The sequence below is a fragment of the Tachyglossus aculeatus genome, chromosome 16 (genome assembly GCF_015852505.1).
Source record: "Tachyglossus aculeatus isolate mTacAcu1 chromosome 16, mTacAcu1.pri, whole genome shotgun sequence".
Lineage (NCBI taxonomy): Eukaryota > Metazoa > Chordata > Mammalia > Monotremata > Tachyglossidae > Tachyglossus > Tachyglossus aculeatus.
Genome location: NC_052081.1, coordinates 31,040,235 through 31,060,921, shown reverse-complemented (window position 1 = coordinate 31,060,921; position 20,687 = coordinate 31,040,235). Strand labels below are relative to the sequence as shown.

At 41.2% G+C, this 20,687-nt stretch overlaps 1 protein-coding gene across 4 annotated transcripts in view; it reads left to right on the top strand.

The window, feature by feature from the left end:
- Positions 1-20,687, top strand: part of VTI1A (vesicle transport through interaction with t-SNAREs 1A) — a 318,622-nt gene that overhangs the window by 3,723 nt on the left and 294,212 nt on the right. For all 4 annotated transcript variants that reach the window (XM_038757901.1, XM_038757903.1, XM_038757900.1 and 1 more), the window contains exons 2-3: positions 7,896-7,954; positions 10,139-10,249. In XM_038757901.1, the coding sequence (XP_038613829.1) occupies positions 7,896-7,954; positions 10,139-10,249 (170 nt within the window). The remainder of the gene's footprint in view (positions 1-7,895; positions 7,955-10,138; positions 10,250-20,687) is intronic.

Sequence of the window (20,687 nt, the reverse complement as noted above, 5' to 3'; positions counted from 1 at the left end):
CGGGCAAGTCACTTCACTTCCCTGTGCTTCAGTTCCCTCATCTGTAAAATGGGGATTAAGATTGCGAGCCCCCTGTGGGACAACCTGATCTCCTTGTAACCTCCCCAGCGTTTAGAACAGGGCTTTGCACATAGTAAGCGCTTAATAAATGCCATTATTATTATAGGCAAGGCAAAAGGGAGGGTGTATAGGGGAAATGAGGGCTTAGTCAGCGAAGGCCTCTTAGGGGAGGTGTGATTTTTTCTTTTTTTTTTTGGTAAGGCTTTGAAGTTGGGGAGAGTGGTATTGTGTCAGATATGAAGGCAGGTGGGAGGGGTGGTTCCAAGCCAGAGGGAGCACATGGGGAAGGGTTGGGTTGGCATTAGAGGAGTGAAGCGTGCATCTGGATTGTAGTAGGAGCGTAGCAGAATAAGATAGGAGGGAGAGAGCCGATGAAACGTCTTAAAGCCGATGGTAAGGAGTTCCGGCTTGCCGCCTCCTAGACCTGGTCTCGGGAAGGATGAGGGCTTTGTCGAAGCTTCGTAATTCATCCGTCCATCAATCGGTTGGAGTGCTTCCCGCATAGTAAGTGCTTAACAAATGCCATCATCATTATTATTGAACGTGCACGGCACTCGACTAAGCGCTTCGGTGTGACCGTTACCATAGAGTTGATAAACACGAAGGCTGCCTTCAAAGAGCTCGCAATCTAGCAGAAGGCAGGAACCTTTCAACCTTGTTGTACTCCCTCAATGCCTATTCCATCACCCTGCTCACAGTAGGTGCTCAGTAAATTCTAAGGAGCCACCAGTGTATTTGTTGTCAGGGGTGAGCGGGGGCAGGGTGGGGGATGATGTCAAGAGTAATTTGGCTGATTCTTTGCACTATTCATTTTCTTCACCTATTTTCTCTTAATAGGGCTATTTGCTTGAGGCCAGGATCTTTGACCCTACTTCCCCCCTGAAGTCCCAGGTAGTTCTTGTGGAGATGGCTGATACCCTGGAGCCTTATGCTTCCAAGTGAGGGACCAAGAAGCAAGGAGGAGAAGTGGCGTGGGTTGCTAAGCAGAGGTGTTTGTGGGGAGGTGCCGGAGACCCGACCCTGAGCAGTCCAAGGCTGATGAGTTGTGATTCCCGTGGAACCAGGCCTGCTTTCTTCCGTTGCCCGAGACGAGATCCCCCTGTTTTCTCCGGAAGCCTCATTTTGAATCGTGGCCCAGAGTTTTCAAGAGAATGGATTTGCTCCAGTTGGATATTGTTGTAGTCGTGCCTTTAATGTAGAAGACTTCTGAGTGTTTGCTCGTGTTTGTCACGTGGCCCAATGCAAGAGGTTTATTACAAACTAACAAGCTGTGCTGATGGGGTAACAAAGACACTGTTGTGCGTGACTGCGTCCAGACAGTAGAAACAAGCGATTCTGTAAATAACAGTGACTTCACTTTCATTGTAACAAATGTAGTTATGGTGACAAAAATCTTTCCACTTCTATCTTGTCTAAATGTTACAGGATATCTCCTTTCCAAAATAGAGGGAGGTTTACCTCTTTTTGAAATGAAAGTCTTCGAAGAATTCTTTTACTCACCTTTTTGTGTTAAATTGGACAGAAATTGTGACTGCGCAAGTGTTCTGGAGCTAAAATGTGATGTATAGTGACCTGTTGGTATTTAGTCCCCATACAAAAAATCCATTCCTCATTTCTTGATACAATAAAATTGCCGTTTATCGGCGAAAGAATATCTGCCTTTTGGAAATGCATTTAAAAAGTTAACTGCAATCAATTGATAATTAGAAATAGCAGGATAATTAAAAGTGGATCTCATGTAGCTGCCAAATATGTCATTAGGGATGATGTGAAATTGAAATTGACCAAGAGGCCTTAAGCAGTGACAACATTGTAGGCTGGTATAATTAACTCGGAGGTTCTGGTTGATTTGCACGGCTCTGAAATTGATTAGGAGATTGTTAGCCTTAGCAGTCAATTATTCCCTGCTCCTGGTGGGCTTGATTTGCCAAAATTAACAGCACTTTAGAAGAGGCACTCAACACTGAGAAAGAAAAGCATATTAAAAATATGGATCCCTTGTTTTATGACTTTGTGGTATATCAATCAGTCGTATTTATTGAGCACTCACAGTGTGCAGAGAACTGTATTAAGTGCTTGGGAGAGTACAGTATAGTAGAATTGGTAGACACATTCCCTGCCCGCAGAGAGCTCTGTCAAGACAGGAAGACAGACATTAATAAAAATAAATAAATTATTCATATATACATAGGTGCCGTGGGGCCGAGGTAGGGGTGAATAAGGGGAGCAAATCCCGGCGATGGGAAAGGTAGTGGGAAAAGAGGAAGGGGGCTCAGTCAGGGAAGACCACCTGGAGCAGATGTGCCTTCAATAAGGCTTTGAAGGTGGAGAGAGTAACTGTCTGTCAGATATGAAGAGGGAAGGCCTTCCAAGCCAAAGGCAGGATGTGGGTGAGAGGTTGGCGGTGAGATAGATGCAGGTGCAGTGATTAGGTTGGCATTAGAGGGGTTGTAAAAGGAGAGCAGTGAGGTAACGTCAAAGGGGGTAAGGTGATTGAGTGCTTTAAAGCTGACAGTAAGGAGCTCCTGTTTGGTGCGGTGGTGGATGGGCAACCACTGGAGTTTCTTGAGGAGTGGGGAAACATGTCCTGAATGTTTTTGCAGAAATATAATCCAGGCAGCAGAGTGAAGTGTGGACTGGAGAGGGGAGAGACTGGAGACAGGGAGGTCAGCAACGAGGCTGATAGAGCAGTCAAGGTGGGATAGGCTAAGTGCTTGGATTAATGTGGTAGCAGTTTGGATCGAGAGGAAAGGGTGGATTTTAGCAATGTTGTGAAGTTTGAACCGGCAGGATTTAGTGACAGATTGAGTGTGTGGATTGAATGAGAGAGATGAGTCCCGGGTATCACCAAGGTTATTTACTTTGGAGACAGGAAGGATGGTGGTGCTATCTGAAGTTATCTGAGTTAACTTTGAGGTGTCAGCGGGATGTCCAAGTAGATGCGTGTCTTGAAGACGGGAATGACTGAGAGACTGCAGAGAGGGAGAGGGGCTGGAAATGTAGATTTGAGGGTTATCTGCATAGAGGTGGTAGTTAAAATCTTGGGAGCAAATGAGTTCTCCAAGGAAGTGAGTGTAGATGAGAATAGAAGGGAACTCAGAACTGAGCCTTGAGGGACTCCCAGAGTTGGGGTGGGAGATGACGGAGGAGCCTGCAAAAGAGATGGAGAATGAGCAGCCAGAGAGATAGAAGAGCCAGGAGAGGACAGTGTCAGTGGAACCAAGGTCGGATAATGTTTCCAGGTGAAGGCTGTGGACGAGAGTGTGAGAGGCAGCCGAGAGGTTGAGGAGGATTAGGATGGAGTGGAGGCTGTTGGATTTGGCAAGAAGGAGATCATGTGTGACCTCTGAGAGGGCAGTTTCTGTGAAGTGCCTGGAGAGGAAGCCAGATTGGTGGGGGTCAAGGCAAGAATTGGAGGAGAGGAACTGGAGACAAAGGGCACGGACAACTTGCTCGAGGAGTTTCGAAAGGAATGGTAAGAGGGAGGTGGGGCGATAACAGGGAAGGGAACTGAGGGGTCAAGGGAGGAGTATCTGAGGTTAGGGAGCTATGACCATGTTTGAAAGCAGTGGGGAAGAAGCCACAGGAGAGCAAACTGTTGAAGATGGTGGTCAGGGAGGGAAGAACGGATGGGGAAAGTGCTTTAATAGGGGCAAACAAATGGGGTCGGAGGTGTGGGGGGGGAGAGGATGGAGTTTGAGTGAAGGCAGGAGATCTCCTTTTGAGATACTGCTGGGAAAGATGGGAGAGTTGAAAGAGGGACTGCAGAGGAACAGGAGAGATTTTAGGGAGATTCATTCATTCAATCGTATTTATTGAGCGCTTACTGTGTTCAGAGCACTGTACTAAGCGCTTGGGAAGTACAAGTCGGCAACATATAGAGACGTGTCGTATTTATTGAGCACTTACTGTGTTCAGAGCACTGTACTAAGCGCTTGGGAAGTGCAAGTCGGCAACATATAGACGGTCCCTACCCAACAACGGGCTCACAGTCTAGAAGGGGGAAACAGACAACAAAACAAAACTGACGCCCGATGGTTTCAATTTTCTCAGTGAAGTAAGTTCCCAGTCATTAGAGGCAAGAGATGGGGAAGGCAGGGGGTCCAGGGAGCTTGAGGATGGAGTTGAACCATCTGAAACAGCTGGCAAGGGCAGTGGGCATGGGAGTCAGTCAGTCAGTACTTCCCAAGCACTTAGTACAGTGCTCTGCACACTGTAAGCGCTCAATAAATATGAATGAATGATGGAGAAACAGTTTTGCTGGAAAGAGGGGAGAGCAGAGTTGAAGCATGCAAGGATAAACTTGAAGTGGACATGGTCTGCTTGAGATCTAGAATTCTGCCAGCAGCGCTCTGCGGCTCATGCAGAGGAGCAAAGTAAGTGGACTTTGCGTAGCTTAGGCTTCAGTAAACTCACTTTTGTCTTAATTGTGTGTGTATCTTAAATGGTTTGGGTGAATATCCTGGAAGGGATGAAAGTCTTCCATTTATGTAAATACCACTGGGACACTATAAACATAAACTTTGATTTTGGTTTTTTTTTTTAACCTACATCAACTTTCCTGCGGTTCGTTTTCAGGAAAAGCTTATAATGTACTCTACAATTGTTTTTTCATCAGTTAACAAAAGAATACAACGGGGAAAGCAGTATAAACCTTTTTTAGAATTCCTTAAATTCTGAATTCAGGCTTTCAAAAGAGCTTTGGTATCATCAAACCATGTAGGATATTTCAGGTATCATCAAAGGGATGTGAAGTCTGTAACAGCGAGTTTAAGGAGTCACTACCGTGGACCACTTTTTGCCCCATGCCAAACTAACCAGTAAAGGGATAGGAGTAAAGGAGGTACGCGCACATTTTGGTTTCATTTTGAGTTGAGCTCCTGGGGAGGTGAAATCAAAGCAAAGGCCACACAGCTTTCCTCTAAGTGGTGATGCTTCTCCAAAGGCTTCCATAGTATGAGATATATTTATTGCATTCTGGTAACTGCATCAACGTTATTTAGCATTATTTGACATTAATCAGTCAGTGGTATTTAGTGAGCCTTTACTGTGTGCGGAGCATTTACTGTACTGAGAATTTAGAAGTACAATGTAACAGCTTTGGTAGACATGTTCTCTGCCCACAAGGAGTCTAAATGGGGACACAGACCATTAAATTAGATATGTGCATAAGTCCTGTGGGGTGGATATCCAGGACTTATAGGGTACAAATCTAAGGGTTTTGATTTCGTAGGGTCTCGATGAAGAACAGAGTCATCTATTATCTATAATGCTGGCCTAAAGAAGAGTCTCCCTCGGGGCTTTGATATAGGTAGGATTTTACGTCATCATCACACTGTAGGTTTCCAGCTATTTGGCCCAACTTCATTGATCTTCCCACTCGAAAGACCCAAAGGAATGGGGCTTGGATAATGATGGTATTTTTTGAGCACTTTCTACGTGCCCACCAGAGTCTGGAGGAATTGCGTAAAGGAAGGAAGTGTGAGGACAAGACTTTTGGAGTTTCAAAAAAAAAACATCAGATCGTATCCTTCATTTGCCCAATGTAACTCCCATAATGAAAGAAGAAATAAAAGGTGCTGGATCAGTCATCCTGGGAGATTTTCCTTGATTTAAGATAGACTATAAGCTGGTTGTGGGCAGGGGTGCACAATGAGCCGTTCTTTCACAGTGCGCACATGTAAAATTTGGGTTTGTGAGAGTAACTTCTGGTTGCAGAATCTCACGCTGTAACTTTTTTAAAATGGTATTTAAGTGCTTACTATGTGCACTGTTCTTAACACTCAGATAGATACAAGGTAATCAGGTCGGACACAGTCTGTGTCCTACGTGGAGCTCACAGTCGTAATTCCCTTTTTTGCAGATGATGTAACTGAGGCCAGAGAAGTGAAGTGAATTCCCCAAGGTCACACAGGAGACAGGTGGCAGAGCCAGGACTAGAACCCAAGTCATTCTGACTCCAGGCCCGTGCTTTATCCACTAGGCCATGCCGCTTCATTGTAATAATAATAATAACTGGAACATTTAATTGCTTACTTTGTACTAAGCACTGTTCTAAGTTCCGGGATAGATACAGGATAATTCCATCGGAAACATTCCCTGCCCCACTTGGGGTTTGCAATCTAAGAGGGAGGGCGAGAGAACAGATATTCAACCCCTACTTTACAGGTAAGGAATCTGAAGCACAGAGAATAATAGTAATAATAGTGGTATTTGTTAAGCGCTTACTGTGTGCCAGGCACTGCAGTAAGCCCTGGGGTGGGGGCAAGCATATTGGGTTGACATAATCCCTGTCCCACATGGGGCTCACAATCTCAAGTCTCATTTTACAGATGAGGTAACTTAGGCTCAGAGAAGTCAAGTGACTTGGCCAAGGTCACACAGCAGACTGGCCGAGCTGGGACTAGGACCCATGACTTTCTGAGCCCCACGCTCTATCCACTGTGCCAAGCTGCTTTAAGTTGTGATTTGATCCAAGTCACAGAGCATACAAGTGGCTGAGCCAAGATTAATAATAATAATTATGGTATTTGTTAAGTGCTGTGTGTCAAGCACTGTTCTAAGCTCTGGGGTAGATACAAGGTAATCAGGTTATCAATCAATCGTATTTAATGAGTGCTTACTGTGTGCAGAGCACTGTACTAAGCACTTGGGAAGTACAAGTTGGCAACATATAGAGACAGTCCCTACCCAACAGTGGCTCACAGTCTAGAAGGGGGAGACAGAGAACAAAGCCAAACATATTAACAAAATAAAATAAATAGACTAGATATGTACAAGTAAAATAAATAGAGTAATAAATATGCACAAACCTATATACATATATACAGGTGCTGTGGGGAGGGGAAGGAGGTAAGACGGGGGGATGGAGAGGGGGATGAGGGGGAGAGGAAGGAGGGGACTCAGTCTGGGAAGGCCTCCTGGAGGAGGTGAGCTCTCAGTAGGGCCTTGGAGGGAGGAAGAGAGCTAGCTTGGTGGATGTTGAGAGGGAGGGCATTCCTGGCCAGGGGGATGACGTGGGCGGGGGGTTGACGGCGGGACAGGCGAGAATGAGGCACAGTGATGTGGGGCTCACAGTCTCAATCCCCATTTTACAGATGAGGTAACTGAGGCACAGAGAAGTGAAGTGACTTGCCCAATTAGAAACCAGGTCTCCTTATCTAGTCATGCAATCTTTCCACCAGGCCTCGCTGCTCACTTTTTATGTGTACATATGCCCAGAACATTTGTACTTCCCAAGCGCTTAGTGCAGTGCTCTGCACACAGTAATCGCTCAATACATACGCTTGAATGAGTGAATATTGTAGCTTTTGAAGGTATTGATGCAGGGTTCTGCACAGAGTAAGTGCTCAATAAATATGTTGCCAAATCTGGTGGTAGAACAGCAGAAGGCCTGGAGGGTGACTGTGGCAGTGTACTGGCAACATTAAAACACTGGAACTGTCAAACTGTAGGAAGAGAAAGAATGTGGTTACAGGGTTGTTGGGGGGAAGACAGGATGGGAGGAGAAGAGAAAGAATATGTGAGAGGGTGGAAACTTTTTTTTTGGTCTCAATCTCATCCAGGCATCAAGAAATATGTTTCCTCTAGGTAGGTTCATTCCCTAGAGGGTTTTCAGCTCTGACAATGTTACAATTCCAGCTCATAACACTCTGCTTCCTTAAGGTGTGAATTTTCATGTGTGGTTTTCGGGGGCTCATAGGATACTAAATGAATGGGAAAGTCATTAAATATATAATCCAGCTTTGTAAAATGTAGAGAAAATTGATTTTAAGTAAAATTTACCAAGGCCAAATTAACTACATTTTCCCTAATATCGATCTATATTGTTTTAGATGAGAAGAAACAAATGGTTGCAAGTGTGGAAAAACAGCTAGAGGAAGCAAAGGAACTGGTAAGTGTGAATTTTGCTAAAACTCTAACAGGTCTTATATAAAACTGGAGGTTTTATCACCTCATCTGCATGTTTTATCTGCTGGTATTTTATTTATGTAGAACATATTAAGTAGTATTTTATTCTATGTGAAATAATTCCCCATTGTGGGAAAAGGAAAAAAGATTTATTGTTTCATTAACCTTTTCCATTTTGGTTATAATGAATTAACCCATACCTTTGCTCTCTTTCTTAATCTGTAAAGATTTTCCTATTTATTGGATTTTATATTAATGAATTTCTTAGAGTAAGTATTGCTTTTTATTTTGGAATTTTCTTCTAGGTTTAGAAGCACTTTTTGACTATTTAATTAACTGTCCGTGGGTGATTGTGATCCTGATTGTAATTATAGGAGAAATCTTTTAAAATAATGATTTGCTGTAGGACCTGACTATTGAGTTTGTATTCTATGTCTATGCTGAAGCTTGGAAATCAACTTAAATAAAGCACTGCCTAAAGCAGGAATGATTAAATTGTTTCTTTAATATTAAGACTTGGGCTGCAAAGTATAGACCGAAGGCACACCAATCATTACTTCAATTTTCCTGTTCCATTGTGCTATTAACACTGGACAAATGCAATATTTTTTAAAAAATCATGAATGAGTCTGTATAATTTAGGAGAAAAATGTGCAGAGGCCTTTAGAAAGGAAGTAAATGATGACCAAAATTCCTTGTGTATAACAAGTAAATTGCTTATGAGTACTAACCGTTTTATTCCCACAAATGCATGGTGAAACAGTCATCATCATCAATCGTATTTATTGAGCGCTTACTATGTGCAGAGCGCTTACTATGTGCATCAGTCAAGACCTGATGCTTGATGGCCTTCAGAAATTGCAATTGGCAGTCCTTAAGAGAATTAAATTTAATGAGATACCAAAGAGTCTATAAAAGAATACAAAAATGAATATGAACATATAAGCAGTATATAAATATAGATTAGCTGTATTTAAATTATGTAGAGTAATATGTGATTCCATGTAAATCAGTCAATCCATGACTAACATCTATTAAGCCCTTACTCTGGGCAGAGCAATGTACCAACCCTTGGAAGAGTACTAACCAGGGAAGGCAATTTGGAGAAGGCCTGGAAATACCTTGAAAGGCAAAGGGAAAAAAAAAAATCGAGATTCCGGCTGTGCTGGCCAGAGTAAAGATCTTCATACAGCTAGATTGCATCTTTAATGATACTGACAAAATCTGACTTGTTGGCCAGCTAATTTGGGAAACATAACACCAGTCCTTTTTGCCTTTATTTTTCCCATTTGTACTTCCTAAGCGCTTAGTACAGTGCTCTGCACACAGTAAGCACTCAGTAAATACAATTGAATGAATAAAAACTGCAGTCCAGACCAATACAACTTAAAAAGGTTATTAAGGTATTGCATTTCTGCAGAGAAAATATTATGCCTTGAGATTATATTCTTGTCCAACAAAAGGTTTGCCCCACTGGCCTTTGCTGCCCATTTGTGCTGGTAATTATATATACCCACCTTCACCTGCTTGTAGCTCATCTATGCTCTAGAGACTGCCTCACGGCCCCTCCGAGATTATATTAGGAAACCCTGAATGCCATCATTTAGTCATTGTTCTTGGAACACACCTGGCAGAGGGGCTCTAATGGAACATGATTTCAGATACCCTCATTTGTCTACCTTGTGCAGTTCCTAAGTTGGCCCACGTTGAATTTTCAGATGGAACATTTTACTCAAAAATATGCCTGTCCCACTTTAGATCTTTTTGTTTATTCTGGTGCTTGGCAGACTATGGTCGTCGGACCCTTCTTCCTCACGCTCACAGTGATTTCTGGGAAAACTTCATTGCTTTACCTCAGAGTTTATCTTGGTTAACGTGGAGAACAGGTGCCAAGAACTCTGGTTCCTAGTTTGGGCACTGAAGTGCTCTACAGTGAAAACATTGAAAACTTTCCCTTCAGACTGAACAACCCTAACCATTTATTTTTAATTCTCCAGTTTAAGGTAAAAGATCATTTTACCTTGGAACGACTCTGTGGTATTCGAAAGCGTTTTTAAAATCAATGTGACGTCACATTTCTGGGGGAAAGATGCTATTGAAATAGCAGGTAGAAAATAATGCGAAAAGAGTTGAAGCCACTCCTTTTTTATTATTTTTTTTTACCTAGCTCGAACAGATGGACCTCGAAGTCCGAGAGATCCCTCCTCAAAGTCGAGGGATGTACGCCAGCAGAATGAGGAGCTACAAGCAAGAAATGGCAAAGCTCGAAACAGATTTTGTGAGTCAGTTTAACCACGTACTTTTTTTAGGTTTTCCATGTGATCAGATCATCCATTCTTTTCCAGTTTTTTTCTTAACTGGAAGCGTGCATAGGTTTCAGTATACTACCCCTTACTTGTGTGAGAAGTATTCTTTTGAACTTTGAGTTGATGGTATTTCCCTTTTTATATGAAGAGCAAAATAATTTAGCAAAAAAATCCAACCAGATTTTAACTGCAATATTCAGGTCATATGCTCCGTCTTAACCTAGTAATGCTTGAGTGCAGTCTTGTTGTCACCCTTGGATGACACCAGTGAGAGACTGCGCTTGGTTTTTATCATTGTTTTGGTAAATATCTAGGGATTCAACCCTGAATTGTCCTCCCAGTTTTTAGGGAAAAGAGTGTTTTGTGTTCAGTGTCCAAATTCAGGCGTGAAATCAAACAGTCAGAGAAGGGACAAACTTCTCGACAGTTTTGGAAAAGGTAAGAGTCTGGTGAGGAAAACGGTATAACACAATTGCCAAATTGGGCAGTTTTTGAAGAATTTGGGGACAAAAATTATACTGGGAAATACAGGGCTGGAAGAAAAATTCTTGGTTTCTAGATTTAAAGATTTTAGATTAGATTTATATTAGATTTTTAGGCTGAAGCCATTTAAAAAGAATCAGTGGGAAAAGCCAGATATTGTTAGTTCTTCCATTCATAGGATCAAAAGGATCCAATTGATTTTTTGTGTGTGAGCCTGAAAAATGAACTACCATTCATTTTTGCTTTTCTGAGAGTCTTGCTCACCTCCTCCAAGAGGCCTTCCCAGACTGAGCCCCCCTTTTCCTCTCCTCCTTCCCCTCCCCACAGCACCTGTGTATGTTTATACAGACTTATTACTCTATTTATTTTACTTGTACATATTTTCTATTCTATTTATTTTGTTAATGATGTGCATTTAGCTTTAATTCTATTTGTCCTGACGACTTGACACCTGTCCACGTTTTGTTTTGTTGTCTGTCTCCCCCTTCTAGACTGTAAGCCGGTTGTTGGGTAGGGACTGTCTCTATATGTTGCCAACTTGTACTTCCCAAGCGTTTAGTACAGTGCTCTGCGCACAGTTCTCTGCTCAATAAATATGATTGATTGATATTAATGAATGAATGAAATATAAGCATAGGCCATGTTTATCTCCAGAAAAGAGGAGTAAGTACAAACCACTTCTTTTTTGGTGTAGTGAAGATTCCAGGTCATTCAGCGTGCCATGAGAGGTAACCTGGGAATGCGTTCTTATGGAAGAATTTCTAAACTAAATCCTTGTTTTATTTTCAGGAATAAATAATCACCTTGAAATATGGCAATTTATCTTTTTATACCTAGTTTTTCCAGAGAGCCACAGGCACGACCTATACTTTTCCAGCTTCCCTTTTGAGAAAAAGTATGAAAGTATTCATATGTTTTCAATATTTTAGTTGCTACAGCTGTCTTCTGTGCCAAGGATCAGTCTTTGGCAGCCACTCCAGTGGCCATAGGGCTCAGTGAGTTTGGCTCCTAAGAGAAGCAATGTGTTGAGCAAGTCTTGGTGATTAGCTCCTCCTCACCTCCCCATCACCCCTACTTCCTCCCTCTGCTCTACCTGCCTCCCCACCCCACAGCATTTGAGTATCTATGTACATATTTGTTATTCTATTTTATTAATGATCTGTATATATCTATAATTCTACTTATATTGATGCTATTAATGCCTATCTACTTGTTTTGTTTTGCTATCTCCCCCCTTCTAGACTGTGAGCCTGTTGTTGGGTAGGGGTTGTCTCTATTGCCGAATTGTACTTTCCAAGCACTTAGTACAGTGCTCTGCACACAGTAAGCACTCAATAAATGCGATTGAATAAGTGATTGAATAATTACCTGTACTGCTTAGAAGTTGGCCTGCCCTGTGACACTCTTTACCATTGTGCACAAAATAAGATTTTCCCTTTCTTCCTCGCTCCCCTTCCCCATCCCCTTTCACTTCCCAAACCTGTGTAAATCCTAATCTGCCAAGCCATGATGTTTGGTAAGCGCTTACTATAAGCCAATCACTGTACTAAGTGCTGGGGTAGATATAGAAAAGTCAGGGTTCATAGTGTAAGTATAAGGGAGAAGTGGTTTTGAATCACCATTTTTACAGATGAGGGAACTGAGGCACAGAGAAGTCAAATGACTTGCCCAAGATCTCACAGCAGCCAAGTGGCGATAGGTATTAGGACTCCAGTCCTCTGACTCTCAGGCCTAAGCTCTTTTCCCTAGGTCATGCTGCCTCTCTAATGGTCACATTGGTTCCCAGTGTGTCACACTGATTCTCCCGGGTCCCTCTGAATTTGGAATGGACAGTGGAATTCCCCAAGAAATTTGCTCCAGCTCTGGATATGATGGGAGTAATCCAGTGGTTGGGAGACCAAGGGACTCTATTAGTGGCCATGCTGCCCATGGGTCTTTAGGAAGGTGAGGGTAAGTGACATGGGGAGACTAGAGCCTGGAAGCTCAGCCCAAAATAAAAACCTCAGGAATAGTTATCTTCATTTCCTAGGTGAAGCCATTGGGATAAATAAGGAAGAAATGTGGCCTCGTGGAGAGAGCCCGGGCTTGGGAGTCGGAGGTTGTGGGTTCTAATCCCGGCTCTGCCACCTATCAGCTATGTGACTTTGGGTAAATCACTTAACTTCTCTGGGCCTCAGTTACCTCATCTGTAAAATGGAGATTAAGTCTGTGAGCCCCACGTGGGACAACCTGATTACCTTCTATGTACCCCAGCGTTTAGAGCAGTGCTTGGCACATAATAAGTGCTTAAACAAATACCATCATTATTATTATTATTATAGACCATAAGCTCGCCTTGGGCAGAGAATGTGACTGTTTATTGTTGCAAAGTACTCTCCCAAGAGCTTAGTACAGTGCTCTGCACACCGTAAGGGCTCAATAAATACAATTGAATAAATGAATTTTGTCATGAGACCCTTCTTTCTTAGGGCTGGGGGTGGAATTCTTATTTGGAATCAGCTGAGAGTGAGTCACTATAGGAGTTTGTGTTGGGGAACCAACTGTTTCCCACAGCGTCGTAAGTATTATCATCTTTTCCCAAAACATTGAGGATTATTGTTTGGGAAGACAGAGGTGTCAGTGTGTGTTGACTCAACAAACTGAAAGGAAGAATGAAATCTAGTGAGCAAAGCCAGGAAGGGTTATTGATCTTGAGTAGAGGACTCTCGAAACATTAGCGTTATTGTCCATTTTAAAAAAAGCTAGATATAGTTTCACTGGACATTCAACCTATCAAATTTCAACATAAAACGGATGCTGCCGAGCATATTTACAGTTCAGTGATTCCAAAGTTAAAGGTCCCATGAAGTTACAATACCTTTGTGGGTAGGGACTGTCTCTATATGTTGCCAATTTGTACTTCCCAAGCGCTTAGTACAGTGCTCTGCACATAGTAAGCGCTCAATAAATATGATTGATTGTGATGAATGGACCATGTAATGTAGTATTATGATTCTGTAGTACTAAGGTGTTGGCACCATCTTGTGGTCATATGGGAAGTTGCAGACTTTTTTCATGGACTGAAAGAGGCTTATCGTCCTTTGAAAACGCAAGTTTTTGTTACTTGAGATTTAATCCAACTGGATTTTTTTTTATGGTGTTAGAAGGAGAGCTTTTTTACTTAGAGTCTTTCTTTCCCAGTATTTGGGCCCTGAAAACTATCAGTTTTCTGCTCATCCACGTAGGGATCCAAGTCTTGCAAGGCAGTATATAGGTGATGACTTAAGGCTGGGAATTGGGCGTGGTTAAGTTGAATTCCGAGCTCGGAATTCAAATCCTGGAAATGCTTGAAATCAGTCAGTGCTGCTTTCTGGATCCTCTTGTCTGGCAGACAGTTAGGCATCTCAAGTGAGTTACAGGATTGAGTGCTTGCTTCTTGCATGCCAAGCACTGTGCCACACATTGGGGCAGAAAAAAGATTATCTGATCAGACATCGTTCTGTCCTATATCGTGCCAGGGCCACAAACAACATTCTAGGGGATCCCCACAAAGTTAACGCTTCTGAAAATTGAAAAATAGACAGGTGATGGCTTTTATTTTTTCTGGCAATTTCTCCGTCTTTCATTGCGCAGCTTCCTGGGATGCTTATTTAAGTGCGCACTCAAATGTGCATGTAGCCATTTGGAGCAGCGCCATGTAAGTAAGTGCCTTTTGAACCAAATAGCTAGTCTCAGTGGTAGTTATCCAACTGCTATGGATCTTTTTTTGTGTGTTTGTGTGGTTGTGGTAGCAGTATGTGGTTTTATCCTTGCAGATTTTGGTGACTACAAGTAGGTAAATTATTGAGTGGGAACCTCTCAGCAGACCATATCACATGTGAACCAAAAAATACTCTCCCTGGACACAGTTGAGAAATTATGCATGAGCAAAGCTTTAGCCGACCATCGGGCTTGAAAGGAGGCAGGGTGGTTTGTGGGCCAGACAGAGTCAATCTCAATACTTCACCTTGATTTTCTTTTTCCCCCCCAAGAATGATTCATAGGCTCATTGGGAAGATTAATACTCCAACTTCTCAGAAGATGCGTGCTTTATGAATACCATTTATGATGATCCTCTTTGGCAGTAATATAACAACATCATCTGTGGGTGACACACTCTTGTGAAACAGATGAATAAGGGGATTTTATTAGCTTCATCTGCCTAGGACTGGATTTTAATGGGTACTTAGCAGGCTCCTTGACTGGTTTTCTCCTTGCTGTGTGTAAGAACGTTGTTCTGGACTGATAATTTTTAGGAGTTAAAGACTCCAGAAGTAATTCCAACTTGATGTCTTTCCAAGGTTTCCTCTGAGGTGCCTGTTGAGGTTTGGTTGGATTGTATTTTTGTGTCTGCTAATACTAGCTAAAGCTGTGAACTCATTGCTAGACATGTCCTTGCATTCTTGATCAGCCTCGAGTTGTAACTGAAACTGAACCCTCTCAACTCATTCTGATCTCAAGGTAAAAGATTGCGTATGCATGGCCCATATTCCTTGGTTCTCCGTTGCATATCACGGGCCTATCTAAAACATTTTATCAGAGCGGGAGATTTATCCATGTTGTTTTTTGTTTTCAAAGACTTCGTTATTGACAGTGAATCAGTGGAGTAATATACCATTCATTCATAGTAGTTATTAGAAAATCAATGTGCAGTTGACATCCTACGGTCAAATTTTAGCTCTAGTCCTCACCTCACATATCTCTTCCACCCACGAGACTTCCATTAACTTCAAAGGCAGATACACATGGAAGGAATTTGCAGGGTGGGAAAGAGAATGAAAATTTACCTGCTCGTCTGCAGTTAATGCCTTCAGGGTGCTGATCTGTGCTTGTCTCTGTCACTCTTGTCTCCTTATCCAGAATTCTGTAAAGGTGCCCTGGTACTGACCCTATCTCCCCAAAATGTATACTTGAATGTAACAGCAGTTTGTGTTAAATATTTCATTGTTTGCCTCATGCGCTGTGCTTGAGGTTGGCCAAAATTGATTTTCTTCACTTTGGAAGCTGTGGCACTTGTGCCAGTGTTACTGTGTTTTCAGGATGGTGGAGCTTGGCTTGAGTTACCGCTATTACCATTTGTAAAACAGTCTCTGAAGGACACAGAAGGGTCCCTCATCTCCTGAACTGAAAAAGTTGAAGGAGACTAGAGGGCTATGTATTTATTTGAATGAACTCCTTAGAACTCCACTGGGCCTTTCTAAACAAATCGATTTTTTCGTGCCCCCCCGAGTGCTGCCTGATTCATTAGCAAATTCTGAATTCCAATATTTGGGGTGACATTTTTGAGCAGTCAGGGTATGTGTTTTCAAAGATGCTTAAGTAAAAAATGACTGCAAAATGGAGGTGATGACCAAAGAGTTTTCTTCACTTTAAAGCACCTCTGTGACCATAGACTGACCGCTTTGAGAGATGTTTCGACCTTATATTTCTGTTTTCTTCTGGTTTTGGCCAGCTGCTTTTGCTTCCTCCCTGGAAAGAGACGGGAGGATCTTTAACTAAAGGAAAGATTAGGACAGATCAGGTTTTGAAAGACTGATTTTGTATTTGGACTCATCTGGGTTCAGTGTTATTCAGTAGATGGCACTGTTTATTTGCAGAGTAGGACTTTTTCACTTTGCGAGCCACTGAAATTACTGCCTCATGAATAAAATATTTCTGGAGGGATTTGCATTTCTATATTGGCTGAAGATACTGTGTTGAATGTTTTATTAACCAGCCCAGTGCAACTGTCAGCCTATTAAAGCGATCCAGTGGACCCTGTTTAGATAAATAAACTCAATAAATCCAATTCGTCAAATTGTGTTCCTGGCTGTTTATTTTCCATCCTTTTGATGTACAGTTTATTTTAAGTTAAAGCCACATTGGTTTAAAAATTAATGGGGAAATGGAATTTGGTGTTCAGAACATGAAGAGGCTAATTGCTCTCGTAAAAAAATATAGGCTGGCTTTTAAGGTTAAGTTGCTCACTTGCAAATGGTGAACTTTTCGTCAGTGAACTTTTATTCCTGTGGGTGAAAATACAGAATATAATGATCCAGCAAAAGCAGGGTTAAATAATTTTTAAATCTGGTGGAATCCCTGATTCAAGTCTGGTGTGAAAGTATTGCTTTAAAGATAAGTCCATTAGTATGCATTCAAATCAGACTAGGGCAACTGGATTGTCCATGTAGTTTTACTACATATTTATTACTCTTTATTACATATTTATTACATACATATTTATTACTCTATTTATTTATTTATTTATTTTACTTGTACATTTCTATCCTATTTATTTTATTTTGTTGGTATGTTTGGTTCTGTTCTCTGTCTCCCCCTTTTAGACTGTGAGCCCACTGTTGGGTAGGGACTGTCTCTATGTGTTGCCAATTTGTACTTCCCAAGCGCTTCGTACAGTGCTCTGCACATAGTAAGCGCTCAATAAATACGATTGATTGATTGATTGATTGATTTTACTATTTTATTAGGAACAAAACTAGCTAATTCATGGAAAAATGAAACTACAGTCGGTAACTGGTGTGTTTCAGGTAAGAAAACTAGATACAGGCATTCCCTCTTCCTCTCCAGCTCCTGATTCTGGGTAGGAGGTTTGCTAAAATTTAGCCCCCATCTTTCTCAGAGAAAGAAAGGGGCTGCAGGGACACAGATTCACTTTGGTCTTGATATCCTCTCAGGGTCACTCAATCAATCAACATTATTTTCTGAGCACTTACTGTATACAGAGTGCCATGCTAAGTGTACTTAAAGTCGGGTTCAGGGGCATGCATTCCAGGCATCTGTTCCTCTCACAGTCAAGATTCTGGGTGGATGGCGGGCTGTCACCTATCAACCATCATTTGGCATCAGGGAGCTTATAATAAAAGTATGGTATCAATGGTTGGTTACAGTGCATTGTTTTAGTCGACTACTTATTTGGGTTCTAACAAGGTACTATACTCCAGACAGAATTAACGTATCCTATGACACCAGAGCTCAGATCAGGTTGGTAGTGTTCAGTTGTAAAAGTAGCATTTTATGAATACCACTGGGACTCTGCAACCTTAATTGTCATGACGTATCTGGGTATTAAGTCAAGATTGATCAGCCCAGGATATGAGCAGCCAAAATGGTATATAAAGTGATTTACCATTAGTGATAGCAGAATTAGAATTGCAGCACTGAGATCTTGACCCTGTGTTATATGTGATGGTCATTTGATAAATTATAGAGAACATTACATTTCATTTTTATATCATTCTTATTATTTTGTAGGCACCTACAGTATTCTAGGTAGAGAACCAAACTTAAAGTAGGTTATGTATCAGATGCCTTTTGGAAGATTTCTGCTAGTTATTGTGAACATCAGTGCCAGGCTTGAGCTAAGATGACAGTTTTAAAGTGTGAGCGTAGCTGAAGACTGCAGGGAGTTGGGCATATTTAGGTTTTCTAGAACCAGAAGTCAAATGGATATACAGGGGAGGCAAAATAATTTGTTTTCATTCCAGTCATTTCTAGAACTTATCTTTGAATAGCTCCCTATTAACTTTTTCCAGGCACTCCAGGAAACAGAGAGCCCCTCCAGGAAGCGGAGCTTATACAGTCTCATTTATGGCTTGGTATTACAGAGTTTCATTTGGGCTCTTTTGTTACCATAAATGGAGAAACAGTCCTCTTCTTTTGTAACAACAACAAGCATTGTAGTCAAATTGCTTTTTTAGCTTTCCTTTTAAAAAGTCCATCATTTAATGGAGGGATTAAAAGTCTTTACTAAGATTGACATCGTAATGCGTAAACTGTTGTGAATTGGAGGGATACTGAATGGTCAGTTCTTTCTATTATCTCCCAATCTTCTTCACCTTTCCTCTCAATATAAATCTGTTTTTTGCCTTTTGGAGAGAAAATATTATTGTATCATCTGGGTTCTTAAATTTTCTTACACCAGCATCATCGTGACAGGTGATATATTTGTAGAAGTTTAGTAAGTTTCCTTCAAGCTCCTTGCTGTATTTCAAAACAGGAATTCCATTTTTATTAAACATTTCTTGATGGTAAATTGCCTCTTCCCATATGAAAGGGTAATAACCCTTAAATTTTTGTTGTTGTTGTTTTCCTGTTTCTTTCTGAGTCAGCTAGTACCAATTTATAAATGGAGTGGTAATTTAGACATCCCTATTCACATAGAGTTGTGATTTTCATGGAGAGCCACGAATCTCAGGGTGGCTTCCATGTTTCTTAGTGGTTATGCTGATTTTACTTTTCATTTTATTTAATTTTGAAACCTTGCAAAATCCACCTACTACAGAAAAATATCAATTTCAAGAAACTTACAATAATATAGATATTTTATTGGGCACCTGTTGGAAATGATTGATTTCCTTCTTTCCACAATAAGCAAGCCTTACTTCGGTAGTCTTGGACAGCCTCGCCTCCTTTGAGTTTGAGTGTCGCTGGCATTGCTGTGAATGTGAGCCTTGAAAATAAAGGCACTAGGGAAACTAGTTCTATGGGCTAAGCAGATGACTGGAACATGTCAGACCTGAGGGTTATTTTTGATTCTGCTGCTGATTACATTTATGTCTGCTTTACTTTATGTTATAAAAAGTTGGGAAAATACTTTTGGGCTGACCTCAGAATATCAAAATTCTAGTGCCCTTGATTGTAATGGGGGTATTGGGTGTATTTTTCCTTTTATAAGAAATTGTAAATTGTACTTTGTTGAAACTTGAAAAGCATAAGGAAAGTCCCTTGTCCTTGAATAGTTGGTAATATATGTATTTCACGACTTCAGCAGAGAAAGCATAGTTTGTTCACTTTCCTTACTCAAAGTCGATGGTTGGGATGGTATGGTAATTCTGCCAAAGGTTGTTATTTTGGAACTACCTTCCCAGCCTCTATTGGAAAAGTTTTATTCTCTGTAATGTAGAAATACACACTGAGGTGTTAGGTGGTCAAACTTTATATCTGGATATTTCTTTTCTAGTTACTTGCTCTTTAGTGATCCAAAGGAGAAAGGTGATAAATTTTTTCTCTTCTTAACCGTATTGTATGTTTTTTTCTTCCTTTCTTGTCAATCAATCAATGAATGGTATTTTTTGAGTACTTACTGTGTGTAGAATACTATCCTAACCACTTGGGAAAGTACAGTGTAGTGCAGTTGGTAGACATGATCCCTGCCCACAAGTACATTCTGCATGGAGAAACAGACATTAAAATAAATTATGTGGAAAATAGTAGAGAAGAAAGATATTTATGTAAGTTCTGGGGGCCTAGGTGAGTATCAGTGTGCTTAAGGGGTAGACAGCCAAGTGTATAGTTGACACAGAAGGGAGGGAGGATAGAAGAAATGAGAGCCAAGTCAGGGAAGGCCTCTTGGAGGAGATGTGTTTTAATAGTCTCTGGAGTGTAAACTCATTTTGGACAGGGAATGTCTCTGTTATAATACAATAGTACTCTCCCAAGTACAAATAATCGGACACAGTGTCCATCCCTCATTGAACCACAGTGCAATTAGGAAAGAGAACAGGTATTTAATTCCTGTTCTGCAGATGAGGAAACTGAGGCACAAGAGAAGCCAAGCGAACCAAACTAGTTGCCTTATTTTGATTGCTCAAATGTGAGAAAATTAGGGAAAAACTCCATTGAGAGAAGTTTTCATTGAAATGAGTTGATTTTTAGATGTGCTTGGAGCAGCTTTTATTTGGCACAGACTTTTGGAAAGCAACATTTCTTAAACAGTCCCATTGATTTTTTTTTTTTTCACCTTGGAAATTCTGTTGTTTCCGAACCAACTTCAGAAAATTCAAATAGACAAGGTTGCTGAAAGTACTTTGAACTATACAATCGATCCCATTAACACCTGGGTACTCTTTCTTAGCGCTTAGTACTAGAGAGCAGAGCAAGTATCATTTCTCCTATTTTTACTGTTGAGAC